This window comes from Phalacrocorax aristotelis, chromosome 12 (assembly GCF_949628215.1).
Source record: "Phalacrocorax aristotelis chromosome 12, bGulAri2.1, whole genome shotgun sequence".
NCBI lineage: Eukaryota > Metazoa > Chordata > Aves > Suliformes > Phalacrocoracidae > Phalacrocorax > Phalacrocorax aristotelis.
Genome location: NC_134287.1, coordinates 9792842 through 9808112, shown reverse-complemented (window position 1 = coordinate 9808112; position 15271 = coordinate 9792842). Strand labels below are relative to the sequence as shown.

Here is a 15271-nt window from a genome sequence, read left to right as displayed (position 1 = left end):
AACAAGCCTTTTACGTTGCACACGCCCTTTGTTCGGCTTTCGCACATTTTTTTAACATCTCTTATTATTCAGTGAACTATAGCAGTTTTGTGCAGTAGCTGGATTCTCCTCCTCTGCGATACTTTTTGTATTGTCTGTATTTGCTAGATCCAACTCTTGATTATTTTCTGATTCATAAACTGCTCCGATTTACCTTTTTTCTTGGTCTCAGTTTCTCTCTCCATTCCTTCAGTTCTTGGCTGTGTTCTTCATCTAGCTCTTTTAGCTTCTGGGTCTCATGCTCAACCAGTAGATGGCATTTTTCATTCTTAAAACAGATAAAGATAATCCTTATGTAAAACTAATTCAGATTAGGTAACTCGACATTTGTACAGTGACATATGTTGCCCTAATCCCTTTTAATTAGCTTATTCCATGTAAACAGTGACGTGAATAATTACAAGATAGAAGTATGTTACGAGGCTGCATTATCAAAAGCTTATCTTCCCAAGTGAGATAAGAAATACTTGTAAATCCAAATACACCGCTGAGTATCGTTAGGGCAGCTGCTGACAGTGCTACTCAGAACTGTTTCACTGCCTAATAATGCTTTTCAAGGTCATACAGCATTTCTGCTTTGCTTTCTAAAGATAGCTTGCATCATTTATTAAAATCAATTACGTTAAAAAGGAGGTTGTTTTTTGGAAATATTTCGGCTTTTGGTGCCAAGGAGCTGAGACTAACAAACGGGGCCTAGAGAGGAGAGAAGTGCGCCTGCAGAACCAGCCTCAGAATTGCCCTAGAAAAAGGAAAAGGATAACCAAACCACGCATCAGCTTCACGTTCCTCTCAGTAAGGTACACATGCATCTGCTTAACTTTCAGAGGACATCTGAAGCATGGTAAGAAAAAAAAATTAAGCATTTGGCTACATCAAATCTTTGATTTTTAAAAGCAGTTGGCAATGGCAGTCTCTAAACCCCATGATCTTGTGCCTAGGGTTCCACTCCCAGCCGGGTCTGATGCAGAGTACAAAACAGCAGGAATGAAAAGGACAAGCACTTGGCTAGAGCCGCGTACAGCTAGGGGCCAGTTTTTCTCGGCGAAGCTCAGAGTAGCCCTAATCTGCTCAATCTTCCTTGAGCTGAATCTCCCGCGAGACTCTCACGGTACTTGGGGATTTACCGAGGCGTATTAGTGGCACAGTCAGGGACTGTTTCTGCAGGATGTAAGAAAGTGAATAGAGCGCAACTAGCTTCATTGGCTGTTGGAAGATTTCTCTATGCAGAGGTTATCGGCAGGTGCTTTCAACCTCCCCTGCGTCCCTGAAACAGGGAAAAGCAGATTTAGTGGAAAAGGAGGTCTGGCCTCTGGTATACAGCAACAACTTTTACAAAATGCATATCAAAAGGGACAAAATAGAGTTCCTCATCACAAGAAGGGAATTCCTTCCAAGTACCTTCCAGAAGCTCATGTACACCCAGCAGCCTGCACCTTGTAAAAACCACCTCATTCCGTGTATTGCTATAAACGCCCTGTGGGTAACGCCTGGTGCTGCCTACCTCTGTTCTGATTAATGATATTTCAGCAAAATCAGATTAAAAGGAAATGTTGCCTACAGAAAATAGCACTGGGAACTTGACAGACATCATCTGCTTCTGGGTCCTGCTCTTCCTGCATGCAAAATGACTTCTCGTTAGTTGATGTAAGCATATGAATCTGGTTAAGCAGTCTGCTGCAGGCCTTTGAAAGCAAAGTTGGGAAAAAAACCCTACACCAATTGGCAAAAATGAAGGAAAAGATGTTTCTGCTTCATCTGCGTCTGTTATTAACCCAAGTCTTCCCACCGAACGTTCATTTAATATAATCTATTTTTAACCTGTAACTGATGCAGTTCTCTGATGTTTGCTTCGCACTGCAACTGAAGGTCCCGCATTTGGTTTTCGTGTTTCTGATGCTGAGCCAGTCTCTCGTTCTTCTGTCTCTTTTCTTCTTGAACCGCAAACTAAAATTAAAAAGAAGGCAATTTATATTGTGCCTCTAGATACAGCACTTTACGTGAGTCAAAACTGTACGTAACAAAATGAATACGTAACAGCAAAACTGAAAAGAATGGTTTTAAGAGATTTAAACAATAACTGCATTTTCTTTATTCTTTCTCTTTTAAAATTCTTACAACAGTACCCTCACAGTTTTGTCTACCATTCCATCTCTCTGCACTCTATTTTGTCCTTAAAACACAGCACATTTCACTTCCAGACTCCTGAAATTATCTCACTCTGAAGCCAAGTGACACAGCAGCGCTGCTACAAGCGTTGGTTAAGGCTGGTGTTATAAAGCTACAGGAGACTCTATTTTCCAGATTTTTCATCCTTCCAGGGCTCACCATATGAAACCATGATTTGGGACTTTTGTGCATCAGTACAAAGGAAATCTCTAAACCTCTTCACAATGTTCCCTTTTGAAGAAAAACCTACAGTTTCAGTTCAAAACCTCACAAAAATCCAACATTCTTAAAAATATTTTACAGAATCAACCAACTGTTGAGGTTGGAAGGGACATGCAAAGATCATCTCCCTTGCTCAAAGCAGGGTCACCAGAGCAGGCTGCACAAGACTGTGTCCAGCTGGGTTCTGAGTATCTCCACAACTTCTCTGGGCAGTCTGTTCCAATGTCTGACCATCCTCACACTAAAAAAAGTGTTCTCTTATATTGAAGTTGGATTTTCTGTAGTTGAATTGTGCCCACTGCCTCTCATCCTGTCACTGGGCACCACTGAGGAGAGTGTGGCTCCACCTTCTTTACTCCCTCCCACTGGGTACAGGGATCCACAAGCCCGTGCCATATCCATGGCACACAGGTAAGATCCTCCTGAGCCTTCTCCTCTCCAGGCTGAAGCGTCCCAGCTATTCAGCCTCTCCTCCTATAACAAGACCCACCAGTCCCTCAGTCATCTTCAAGGTCCTTCATGGGACTCACTCCAGTAAATCCATGTCTGTCGTGTACTGGGGAGCCCCGGCCTGGCCCCAGCACTCCAGATGTCCCTCACCAGTGCAGAGGGGAAGGATGACTTTCTCTGACCTCGTCCAGTGCATCAACCCAGTTTTGTGCCATCTGTGAACTTGCTGAGTGTGCACTCTACCCCATCCTCACATTTACATCACATTAAGCGTTTACACTATTAAAACCATTTTTATTAATTACCTGCTTAATTTTTTCACGATCTTGGTCTGGAGAGGCCAATGAATTGATTCTCAAACTTTTCTTAAACATAGCCATTCGAGTCTTTGCTTCACTTCGCTGGATTTTAGGCAGCCTTGCTCTTTCCTGAGTTTGCTTGTTCTTTAACTCCTCGATAAGGCGTTGATTATATCTCTGCATTTGTTCTGTTTCCTAAAATGTTAACCATATGGAAACGTTTCAGAGTAACTATTATGTTAGAATATTTGCATCTCATTCCATCAATAAGCATGCGGTTTGAGTCAGCTTCCTTCAAAAGAAACCAGTATCAGCCCTAGTGATACCAATGGGGAGGAGGGGGTCTTCTACTTATTCCAGAGAGCTCTGGATCATGCCCAGCCCAGATTAAATTCTCCAACGCTCTAATGAATATGAATACATTTTACCAGTGGTTGTTTAACTCCAGAACTGCATTTTTAAAAGTCTATGTTATTCAAAGGGAGAAACTTTTGTGCAGCTGAACTTCCCCTACTGAGCTGTGAAGGGTCAGTCTGTTGCAAAAGCTGGTGAAAGCAACAGCCGTCATGGGGATAAACCAAACCATACAGAAACGAGCCTTCAGTGGAGGCTGCTTGCGCTCCGGTCACCAAGGAGATCCTGTAATATCTCTCTATTGGGTTGACATTTTCAAAAGCTGAACTACTCTGTTTAGTGCGTTCTATAAAAACCAAAATGCCTTGTGGAAAATAAGCGTTTTCTTCTGGGCTTTCATAGGATTTAGCTATAAAGAGACAGTTGCCAGCTACTTGCCTAAATGCTAATTCAGTTCATTCTGCTCATTTAATTCCAGGATCATTTATTAACGATTAGATCTATTTAAACACAAGCCAAAGATGGTTTTGATGTATAAGGAGAATTTGGTATTTTTAGAAGACAAAGGCTGAAATTGTGGTTGGGTTTGGTTTTTGTTGGGTTTTTTGCTTGTTTGTTTTTAAGAATCAAAAGGGAAAAATATGACCACTTATACTTCAACATATTACTAAGTTATTGAAGTAAGATGATTAAGACTTTGTTATTTCAACAGAACATACACAGCTTCAAAATACCTGTGCGGGTCTTGCCTGTGCAAGCAAGCAGCTACCAGCAGAGATCATAAGACTACTTGATAAAAAAGCCACAGGTATTACAATACACAAAAGAAAGTGTCAAGCTCAACACTAACCTTCTCATGCCTCTTAAGCAGCTGGTGTCTCTGCATGAAGTACTGATCTTTGAGCTGCTGTTTGAGGAGCTGGTGTTTCTCTTGTAGATGTCGCTCTTCCAGCTCCCAGATTGCAGCTTCGCGAGCTGGAAAGAAGAGGAAGGCTGGTTCAGAAAGTACAATACAATACTTTCTAATCTACCCAGTAGTCTATGTTTAGAAGTGGCCTACAAGTGCATTTTAAGAACAAATGCTATTCCATAGCAAATGTTTTTATTACAGTTCCAAATTAGTCATGAAGGTCTTTGATTTCATAAATTTAAGACAGACTATTGTTTTATTAAAATACAACACAGCTGTCTGGTTTAAAACTGAGAGTCTGATGCTGGGTACCTCTCATGAGCTGCTGTTTGTTGTTGAGGAAATCTCGTTCAATAGTGGCTAGTTCTGTCTTCTGCTGCTGAATAATTTTCTTCAGAGATGCATCCAGTTCTTGTTGCTGTTTCTGCACAAATTCCTGCTCCTGGTAAAAACCAACAGAAGTAAATCAAATTGTGTTCTTCTAACCACATTACATTTTAATGAAACTCCCAGTTGTCACAGCATTAGCTATATATGAGAACAAATACATCTATGAAAATTTGAGCTAACATGCCTCAGCTATAAAGTTATGCATCTCTTGTATTTTCTACGTGGAGAGTAGGTAAGAGTCTATTTAATGTTTAAATAATACCTTCAGAAATGAGACCAAAGGCAACAAACTAGCCAGCAATCTGCAATTCATTCTGTCTCTTGTCTCTCCTCAAAACAAGCTGCAGGTTCAAAGCTAGCAAAAACAAGTACTCAAGATAAAGTTGATATCATATCGAGGGTTAATTACTCATGGATGTAAGAAAATAGATGTGTGGTTATTTTGCTTTGGATGATTAGTTAAAGCCTATTTATTTACAGCGTTGGGTTTCAGATTTGTGTGTCAATCTCAAGTGGTTTATCTTGCCATCAACGCAAAGATATTGAGGTTGGAAGTTCTACAAGGCTGCAGTGAAGACACCCAATGGCTTTTGCAGGAACTGCATTCTGCAGGACTTGGGAGCTTGTCACTCCAGAGCTGAGCTGGCTCCTCACAAAGCCATTTGCCACCTGCCTGATGCAGTCTCCATGTCACCTGCATCTTCCCGTTATCCAGGGTGTAGCACTCTGTTGCATCGTGCCGTGAGAAGCAGGCAGTAGTAAGAATACCCCTCCCATGCCCCAAGACCATACTGTTGCCTTTCTTCTTTGCAACTATCATTTAAAAAAAAGCCAAACCACTAACCAACCCACCAAACAAAAAAAAAGCAACTACAAGCATGCAAGCATGCACACACACACACTCTTTAAGAACAAGAAATTAAAGCGGGTGTTTCGACCATGATATAAGGGTCAAAAGAAAGGATGATGGCAGTGTCCTGTCAGAGCCAAGGTGGGCAGCTGAAGCATTTGCTGTTATACATAACAAAGCAATGTTAAAGATGGTCCTATTGGAAGGGAGGTAGCATGAGGCAGGAAAACAGCACTGGGAGGCAGATGATCAGTGGAAGACTCTCTGAGCTATGTATTTTTTTTTACTGAACCTATGTTACTTGCTGATAGGGTTGTCAGCAACATATGGAGTTAAGTGTTCGTTAAAACGCCTTTTTATTATGACCAGGAGAATCCTGGTTTTCACCTTCACAGAAAGCTATTAATAGGTGAGGCCTTCATCTCTCCCAGGGGACAGCAGGGTCACACTTAGACAGGTAACAGAAGACCAGAGGTGGAGTAAGTTGGTGCAAAGTTCTGACAGTGACAGACCTGAGGGTACAAAAAGAACTGGAAGGCCACGCCTGCAAATTCAGTCAGACATACCTAATCAAATAGATGGAGTGATGAAAAATACGTTCACTTTCTAGATTAAAAGCTGTTCTTGTGTAGTCACGGTCAAAAAGCAATCATGCTTGAGCTTTACTCAATCATTTAAATATCATTGCTGCTCTCTCTATGTGGTAAATCTTAATAAGTTTTTATAATCGCCAGCCTATAAGATAAACCGGGCAGTCTCAGAAAACACTCTGGCCTTTCCACTTCCCACATCTACTCAAGCATCATGTATAATAAAGGTCACGGACTTTACCAAAGAACACGTTGGATGGTTAAAAGGCAGACAGTGCATGTCAGTCCACCTTCTTAAAATTACCACTTGGTTTTGCCCAATAAGTATCTTAAAATAATCTCAGGTATCTCTAAAATACACAGTTTCACTGCACACACAGCACAGAAGTCACACATGGTTTCTCACATGTGCTGAACAAATAATGAACACCAGAGAACAGTATTATACTGCCTTTGTGTGAAACTTCAGTGTCCAGGGCTAATAACCTCTGTAATTTTTATCTTTTTTTATTACAAATAGTGCATAATTACACAAATTTGTGCTAACTAGTTTGGAGACAGCAGTGACATTGATCAGCACATATGAGCAGAAGGAGAAGAGAAAACACACATCTGGAAAATGAGGGAAATAAAACTTTTGTTGTTTTGCATTTTAAGACTTACATCCTGCATTTGTGCGTTGAAAAGTGTACATGAAGACAACTGAAAAGACTGAATCATGACCTGAGCAACGCCCTGTGGGGGACAATGTACTTCCTATGTCAGAATATAATGAAATGTAATTCTGTTCTTAAAAAAAAAAAAAGAAGAAATGACATCTTCTGTATGTTAGTAACACACACCTAAAATGTCAAGGCTAATCACACAAATCAGTAGTCACTGACAGAAGTTCTAGATATTCTAAAACTAAACACCTGCACCTTGTCTAGTACTTATCATTCCAAGTAAGGATATTTCACCTCTCTTACTTCAACAAATTGAAACCAGCAAAGGAAGGAAACTAAGCTACCACAAACAGTAAGAAAATTTAGGTTTTTAATTGTTTCCTTAAAGTTCAGACACACAAATCCTTGGTATGGGGAGAGCGCTGCAACTCAATCACATTCTACCCTGAAATCCCCCCTTGAATTAAACATGTAATCAAATAAAGTTGCTATTATTTTTCTCTAAGGCACTCACATAAACATTTAATCTTTGAGTTACTCAACCCAAACCTACTCTGTTGTGGTGCAAACTCACTCTCTACAAGCTGTGGCCATCATAAAGCCAGGATCTTTCTAAAATACTAGGCCCCTTTCTAGCTGGGTCATATAAAAGCATTGAGTCTGAAGGTATGAAATTATAGGTGATGTCTTGTAAAGTTCCCGTACACCTACGCTTGCCCATTTAAATAATTTTACCTAATGTGTTCTGCTTCTATGAACAAGAAGCCTCAAGCTTACATATAATATATATTTTCCTCCCCTGCGCTTATATTGCTCCGAACTTACTTCTGACTGTAACCTCTATAATTTGGTGGACCTATGGGGTACTTACCACTCACAAAAGTACTGTAAATAAAGCTGCCATAGAAAAATACTCTTCTTTTTCAGTACAGCATTAAAAACGTTAGCTCAACAGCACAAACCTGGAAATTGCCGCTCCTACATATCTACACAGTATACTCTATGGGATGTGATATGGGAGTACTTGAAGAAAGAGAGCAGTATGTAGGGTTAGTTTCACTCAACAACAACAACAAGTGAAATCATCAGCTGCGTGAGTACTGCTGCCTTTTGTATTTTAGTAGCTTGAAGCTGCCGTTGTTACCTGAGCATGCTGGCTTTGTGCAAGCTCCTCTTTCTTGCGTTTCATGAGCTCTTTTCTCAGCTCTTTTGGTGCTTTCTCCACTTCACATAAAACCTACAGTGTATATAAGCATGCAGAAGGTGGCGAAAAGAACACTTTTTCCCACAGCAAGCATTACTGTGAACACAGGACATGCAGGTCAAGCACTAGAGGTACCGGGAAGCGTGCATTACTTCAGTGGCAGGGATGTTAGTGAAAAGAGAAGGAACAATATGTGCTTTATGTATGCCAGCCCAGCGCAGAAAGGAGGTATAGGACAGCCTCTTTTTGCAAGCAGATGCTGCCCAGTGCTCTCAGAAATGGCAGTCTCTTGCCTGCATTTCCACACAGCAGCTAGAACAGTCAATAGTTAAGAAAACCACCACCTGCAAAAGCGTTATCTTCTTGAAGCACTATGGCGAAAGGACTACAGAGTACGTTTACCTCATAGTGAAGCTGTGAAAAATGGTTGGAAGTTTAAAATAACTTCCACTGAAAACTAGCTATTTCTGACACTGTCTCAAAGATGAATTTATAAGATGCCATTATTAGCACCTCCAACCACAAATGGCACCTACACAGGTTATGTCTTCACAATAATCAAACAAGGAAATAAAATAGTAATTGGTTGTAAGCGTTTGGTTCTGAAGAATTTAAAAGCAAAAGCCACCAATAACTAAGTATGTTTTCAAGAAACTTTTCATGACACGTATGCTGGAATGAAGCATGTTTCAGTCCAAGGTGAATTAGACTAGATTAATAGAAGGAGTCTAAATATAACGTGGCAAAATCAACTATTAGTCTGTTAAGTTGCTGATGTCTTTTATTTTTAAGAATTATAAAAAGGTAACATTGCATACTTCAATACAGCATGGGTAGTTTTAGAGCACCAGCTGTGTTTTCCTTCAAACTGTAAATGGCCTTCTTAAGCTTTAAATACAAAACTATGCACCCAAAAACAAATGCCTGTTTGTTTAATAGTGGAAGCATCATCAGAAAACAGAGTCCAAATCACCACATGCTATTCCTGTTTCCATGAAAGAACTGCTTTTAGCTCAGAGCAATACGTAAAATTCTTCCCGCTTTCCCATGTAGGACCCAATCACCAGTAAATAGAGAGACTCAAAAATGCAAGAGGTACCACCACAAAAGAAGAAAAAATGTTATTTACATATGGGCATATAGTTCAATGTGAATACAACTTACATTTTTTAATGCACTTTTGTACTACAGGATCATTCTATGCAAAAGCACGGACAGTAGAGATTTCTAAAGAAATCTCTGTGAGTCTAGTAACTATTAGAGCAGACACTAGAGCCATTTATATACAAATGAGCACTACACAATTGATCTGAAAATGAAATAAAATAGCTTTTAAGATGCAAAATCCATATGGAAACACATCACCTTCTCTTACTCTAATGCAAGCAAATTAACAGCATAAGGTGTCAGTGCCAAATGTCATTCATTTTGCCGTAACTGTATCACACACATGAAATTAACCGTAAAAGATTTTAGGTTATCCAGACTTTTCTCTCCTGGCTTTCCGTTTTGAGTTAAAAAACTAAATCAATATAACTGCTGTCACTTCATATAAAGAAATTCTAAACAGCAGCAGCACACATTCAATAAAAATCTAACAAACTACTCAAACAACAACAATAAAACCTCTGGAATTTAAGTGCTCCTCAGTAATAATCAAGACAATATTCTTTTCTTCAAAATTCTGATTTTATAAGTATTTCCTAAGTAGCTATAGCTAGATTTGTTTGAAGTAGAAATCTCAAATATTTTTCACTGTCCTTAAGAAAATACTTTTTCTTGGTTTAATTTTTGAGAGAAAATATTAAAGACCCTGTGAAAAATGAAGTCTTCTAACTTGGTGATGTTTTCTAGATTCAGTACCTAAATTTTCCTCTTAGCTGCTTGTATTTCCCTGTGGGCAGTAAAACAAAAGAAATAATACTGACTGCTAGTAACCCTTCCACAACTCAGTATAGCACAAGGTTGACAAGGCTTCTGGGAGAGCTAATCTCAAATGTTTGCTATGCCCATTCTCCTTATTTTCTGCATCATCATCATTGTTTCTTACCTCCTTTTTTTTGTTCTTCAGCACATTCTGGAATTTGGACAATTCCTTCTCCTGTTCTGCTTTGATGCGTTTTGCTTCATCTCGTAAACGATTTGTGTGTTCCTGTTCCAAGCGCTCTATTGTCTGTTTCTGCTGTTTTTCTAGATTTTCTATTTCTTGATCATATTGTCGCTTTTTACTCTGTAAAAATGATTTGGCATCATTTTTTAGGAAACTAAATTCTGTTCAGTGAAGTGCTGTACCACAGCAGAGGATGGCCTTGATGAACTGCTCTGGCAGGTGAGTTCTAGCATACAAGCTGGGCACCCCACAATGGAAAATATTGCCATTTATTAACAAGAATGAAAACTAAGCTATAGCCATCATAAAAGGAAACACCTGATTGCTGCTAGTAGTATTCTGCCTACTCTGTTAAGGTGTCATATTTTAAGAGCATCAAAATCCAGAAACTCACTGTCATTTCCTGTTCAAAACGTCTGTACATCTGTTCTCGCTGCTGCAGAAGCTTATTACTGAGCTGCTGTTGGGCTCTCTGCTCCTCTTTCTGAAGAAGCCTTAGCTCTCTTAGCTCTTGACGTCTAACAATGAAAAAGAACACTGAATATTGGTGGGAAACGGAAGTGGAAAAGTACAAAAGACAAAAAAAGACATCTACAACTTAGGTCCAGCAAAACTAGTTTTGAATTGATTGTCTTATTAAGAAACACTTTATGTTCCTTTCAACTAACAAAATAATTGAAATTAATCTTCCAAATATTGCAGAAATAATATCTTTTATTCAAAGAGGAAAAAAAAAAAGCTGCTAATCTCTTATAAATTTTACTTTTAGAAGCACTTACCGTAGAAATCGCATTTCTTCACTTTTTGAGTCATTTTCAGTAACTATTTTTGATGTGGTTACACTCACTTCTACTCCATCAACAACAAACTTCCGAGTTTTCTTTAAAGTTTTCTTCTGTCGTCTAGTTTCCTGAATAAAGCATTGGCAAGTTATTCTGTACTTATTTAAGTTATATCCTTTTAATCTTTTTTTCATAATATTAAATTACTTCAAATATTTCTGTGAAGGCCTACTGTAGAGTAATCAGGAGTTCTTCTTGCTTATCAGGTACCTCGCTAATCAAGTGAGAATTTAAATTTGTGAGAAAAATGTAAGAATACTGAGAAGTACCTAAAAGTCAGAATACTGAAACTTTCTCTAGTCAGCAAAGGAAAACTGCAATTATTGATCATCTACATTGCCAGAGGGGGGAAAAAAACTCTAGATAAACCCTGAACAGAACTGATGCAGTTTTATTTTCAAAAGCTGCAGACAGTTGCAGTTTCCCTTTGACCATAATCTTCTCAGTCACCAAAAAAGATATTTAATTCTGAAAAACAGCAGTGAAACAGAATAGGAATTTGCTCATGCACGTACTTCTGCTTTGGAAACAAATTAAATGATCGCATTTGTTTTGGTGTTGTTTTTTTTTTTATTCACATATATTAGTCAAAAATCCTGTGATGATACTGCCAACAGAACTGGAAAAATCTCACTTCTCAGAGCTGCTGTTGTTTCACTACAAGAGAGACCCCAGCTGAAACTGTCTCTCCGCTGTGTGAGGGCTACTGCGAACACCCTGCGGTCATGCTTGGCGCTGCTATGCCAGGTTATGATCTTTTGTTTGACTTTTTTTGTTTCTTGGGTTTGTTTTTTTTTTCCTTCAAACCCCTGGTTACACAGTTACCATCCTCTTATGGCGATAATAACATTAGTAATAAGATATAAATAACGTTCATAATCTGGAATGTGCTTCCTTTGAATAAGCTCATTCATACTGGCATAATTGCTCTGATATAGTACAACCATAGGAGTACAGTGCTCGGAATAAAAAACCTGAGAGACCGCCTGCTTTAGATCTTCTAAATCTAAACAGTGAGACAGAAGATGGAAGATTAGATGTTTTAAGAGATCTGTCCTGCTAAACAGGGACTCCGTGCAGTATGGCATTGAACTAGTCTTCTTGAATATCAGGTATGAACTATTCAAATAGTTCAATCAGATTCACAAATCTTCACCTTTAATATTGTTAGACTTCCTGTTGTATGCTAGTCTACGTTTTAAAAACACAATTATGCAATAAAATAAGAAAATAATTAGCAGCTCTGTAGCTTCTAGCTTTGCTGCACAACTGCACAAAATCCAGATGTTTTCAGAATGTGCAATTTAGAATACTTCCGTTTCTACGAAGTTTTACATTCCAGACGGTCATACTAGTTTCTCACTCAATAATTTTGTCTATTGCAAAGGTTAAACTTGGGTTAAATTTTAGGGTTATATTAAAATACATGATTGCTTATACTTACCTGTAAAGATATTGATCCTGTCTCTTTGTTTTTACTAAGGAAACTAGAAATTGACAAGTTCAAATCAATGCTGCTGTTATCAGCTGTAGAACCAGTGCCTGAATCTGCATCATTTTCCTTCAAATTCTCCGATTCTAGCTGCTGTAAAGTTTCAGTATTGTCTTGATTATCTGTTTTGACTTTGTCCTCATTTTCTTCAGTGCTAATACTAATACTGGGGACTGGAGTGACTTCGGAGTCATCAGCTTGTTCACTGACAATATCTTGAAGCTTATTCTTCATTATTTCATCAGAAGTAACTTCTGAATCTTCTTTGTCTATCTGAACATTGTTTTCCTGGATATTCTCAGGTCTGTGCTCCTCTGAATTTTGGTCCATATGGGTTTGTTTATCCACCACTTTATCAGAAATACCCTCAGGCTTGCTCTGTATTGCCTTCTGGTCTACGTTGTCTTTTCCAGAGTCTTTGATCTCTGTTTCCTCCATGCTGCTTATATTACATATATCCTCATTTTCACTTTCTGCCACTTTCTTGTCTACTTCGATCGCTTTATCTTGGGTTTCCGATAGAGTTTCTTCAGAGCTGATAATCTCATGGACCTGCTTAGCCTGACTTTCCACTGGCTTATCCTTCATCTCAGGTATTTTCTCTCCATCACTGATCTGTGTTTCAGCAATACCACCTATCTCCTTAATGTCAATTCCCTGCTTTATTAGTTCCTTCTCTTCATCAGCCACTTCACCTGCAGCATTAGGCAGAGTTTCTGTAGTGGTGTCTCTCACCTCTTTCTGACCTTCATCTTTATCTTTCTTTCGTTCTGTAGTATTTTCTGCAGGGATCTTTTCTTCCTTACTTTCTGAGAGATCTGTTCTGTGATTCTCTTCTTTTTCACCAGTTTCCTTAGAAATGGCTTCTTCAGTTTCTACACTACTTTCAGTTGTAGGTACTATTTTCAGTTTATTATCTTCTGTCTTGTCATTTCCCATTACATTTTCTTTCTCTATTTTTAGGTTGGGTTCATTCTTTATTTCTGAATTTGCTACCACATCAAGTTCTTTCCCTCCTTTCTGGGGTTCCATTTCTTCAAGTTGTTTTTCCAGGCTTTCTGTATTCTTTCCAGCTGGCATTATTTTGCCTTGCTCATCTTCACCAGTTGGCACAGAACCATTCTGCACTTCCACATCACCAACAGTAGTATCACATATGTTATCAGCAATTTTCCTAAACTTAATGTCCTCAGATTCATCTCCAGTGGTTCTGTCATCTGGAAATATAGTGCTGGCTTTGTCCTCAATTGCATTGCTTTCTGTTTTCTCAGAAAGAGATTCCAGAACAGCAGCATTCTGCGAAAGTTTATCCTCTTCAGAGCTGGCAATACTAAGGTCAGAGGATGCGCGTTTGTCTGCAGGTAACTGCTAAAAAATTAAAGGAAGAAAAAAATTTAATCATTTTCTAACAATTGAAGCACAGTTCTATTGAGGAACACCAGAGCAGAGATGAATATTGTATTTACAGGCAGAGTTATATGAATTTGATAATCTCAGAGTACTTCACTTTGTATTATCACAGAACAAGTGCAGGAATGGCAGACAGGCTCTGAACAGAACAGTTTCACAAGAACCCTCTTCCATCTCTCATAATTTAATAAAATATACTGTGATTGAAGGAAAGGGATCATGATCAGCCCTCTGCCTCACACTTAACAGAACCTTCAAGAGTCTTTTTCCAATTATGTTGCGCTTTTTTTTTAATTAGTTCAGTTTCCTGGTAGTCCCAGCTACAGCTGGATTTGAAAGACACATGCCTTTGTGCCAGTTTGGCTAGGAAGAAGCTTGTAGCTTTAGTTAGTGCAGCATTGATAAAATGCAACATTAAGACCTTCTTCTGCTTCATTGAAAAGAACATCTTTCATTGTGTTCTTTGTTAAAAATGCCTGAAATTTTTTTTGTTCTGTTTTTTAACCACTGTGAAACTCCACTGAAATGGTGAAAACATCCAGCAGATCTGATTAAATGGCAATACAATAGAAACATAGAATAGAAACAGTTAGATAACTGTAGAAATTGCTGCTGCTGGAATATGAATGAATGTTATCAGGTTACATACAGACTTACAGAAGAATATATGAATAAAGTATCATTTTAGCCATAATTGCCCTTTCACTCTTCAAAGTGACTGCGATATCTCTCTGTCTATATTTACTGTTAGAACCCTGTAATTTGCAGATCAGGCTTTCAATGATTTGCCATGGGAGCTTACTACCGTTAGCTATTGTAACAAGCATGGCTTTGACTGTGAATTTCCTAAGGTTTTTCTAAGCATACAAAAAAAATTCCTTTTAAGTCAAAAGTGCATTTAACAGATTTCTTCATGTAATTGTTTTAGAAGGTTCGTGTTGATCTCCAAGCAGTTTTTAAGACTACCACAATAACGTAAATGCATCTACCTCACAGTTTCCTAAACTGCTGCTTGTGTCGAGACAATGAAGTCACCGGGTGGACTTCACTCCAACCCTCCCGGGGGCTGATGGCTTAGCAGCTCATCAGCCGAGGGAGGCGGTGGGTGATGCCTCAGGAGATAAGAGAACAAGTCCTGGAGGAAGCTGATGGGAATGTGCGCTTGGAGGTCTGCTGGGGTGGACAGGGAAAGCGGTATGAAAGCCTGGGGACGTGACTAACGTGGTGAGGGGTGAAGAGGAAATGGAGGCGTGCTTCTTATGCGCATGCACTGGTCAC

General features: G+C 38.9%; 1 protein-coding gene across 4 annotated transcripts in view; it reads right to left on the bottom strand.

Moving 5' to 3' along the window:
* SLK (STE20 like kinase) overlaps positions 1-15271 on the bottom strand; it is a 49230-nt gene that overhangs the window by 2552 nt on the left and 31407 nt on the right. The window contains exons 9-18 of one of the 4 annotated variants that reach the window (XM_075107528.1): positions 12536-13951; positions 11029-11159; positions 10644-10767; positions 10190-10369; positions 8080-8172; positions 4753-4882; positions 4381-4505; positions 3183-3371; positions 1858-1983; positions 194-307 (exon numbers count right to left, since the gene is read on the bottom strand). In XM_075107528.1, the coding sequence (XP_074963629.1) occupies positions 194-307; positions 1858-1983; positions 3183-3371; positions 4381-4505; positions 4753-4882; positions 8080-8172; positions 10190-10369; positions 10644-10767; positions 11029-11159; positions 12536-13951 (2628 nt within the window). The remainder of the gene's footprint in view (positions 1-193; positions 308-1857; positions 1984-3182; positions 3372-4380; positions 4506-4752; positions 4883-8079; positions 8173-10189; positions 10370-10643; positions 10768-11028; positions 11160-12535; positions 13952-15271) is intronic. The other 3 variants (XM_075107529.1, XM_075107530.1, XM_075107531.1) reach the window with 3 other exon arrangements.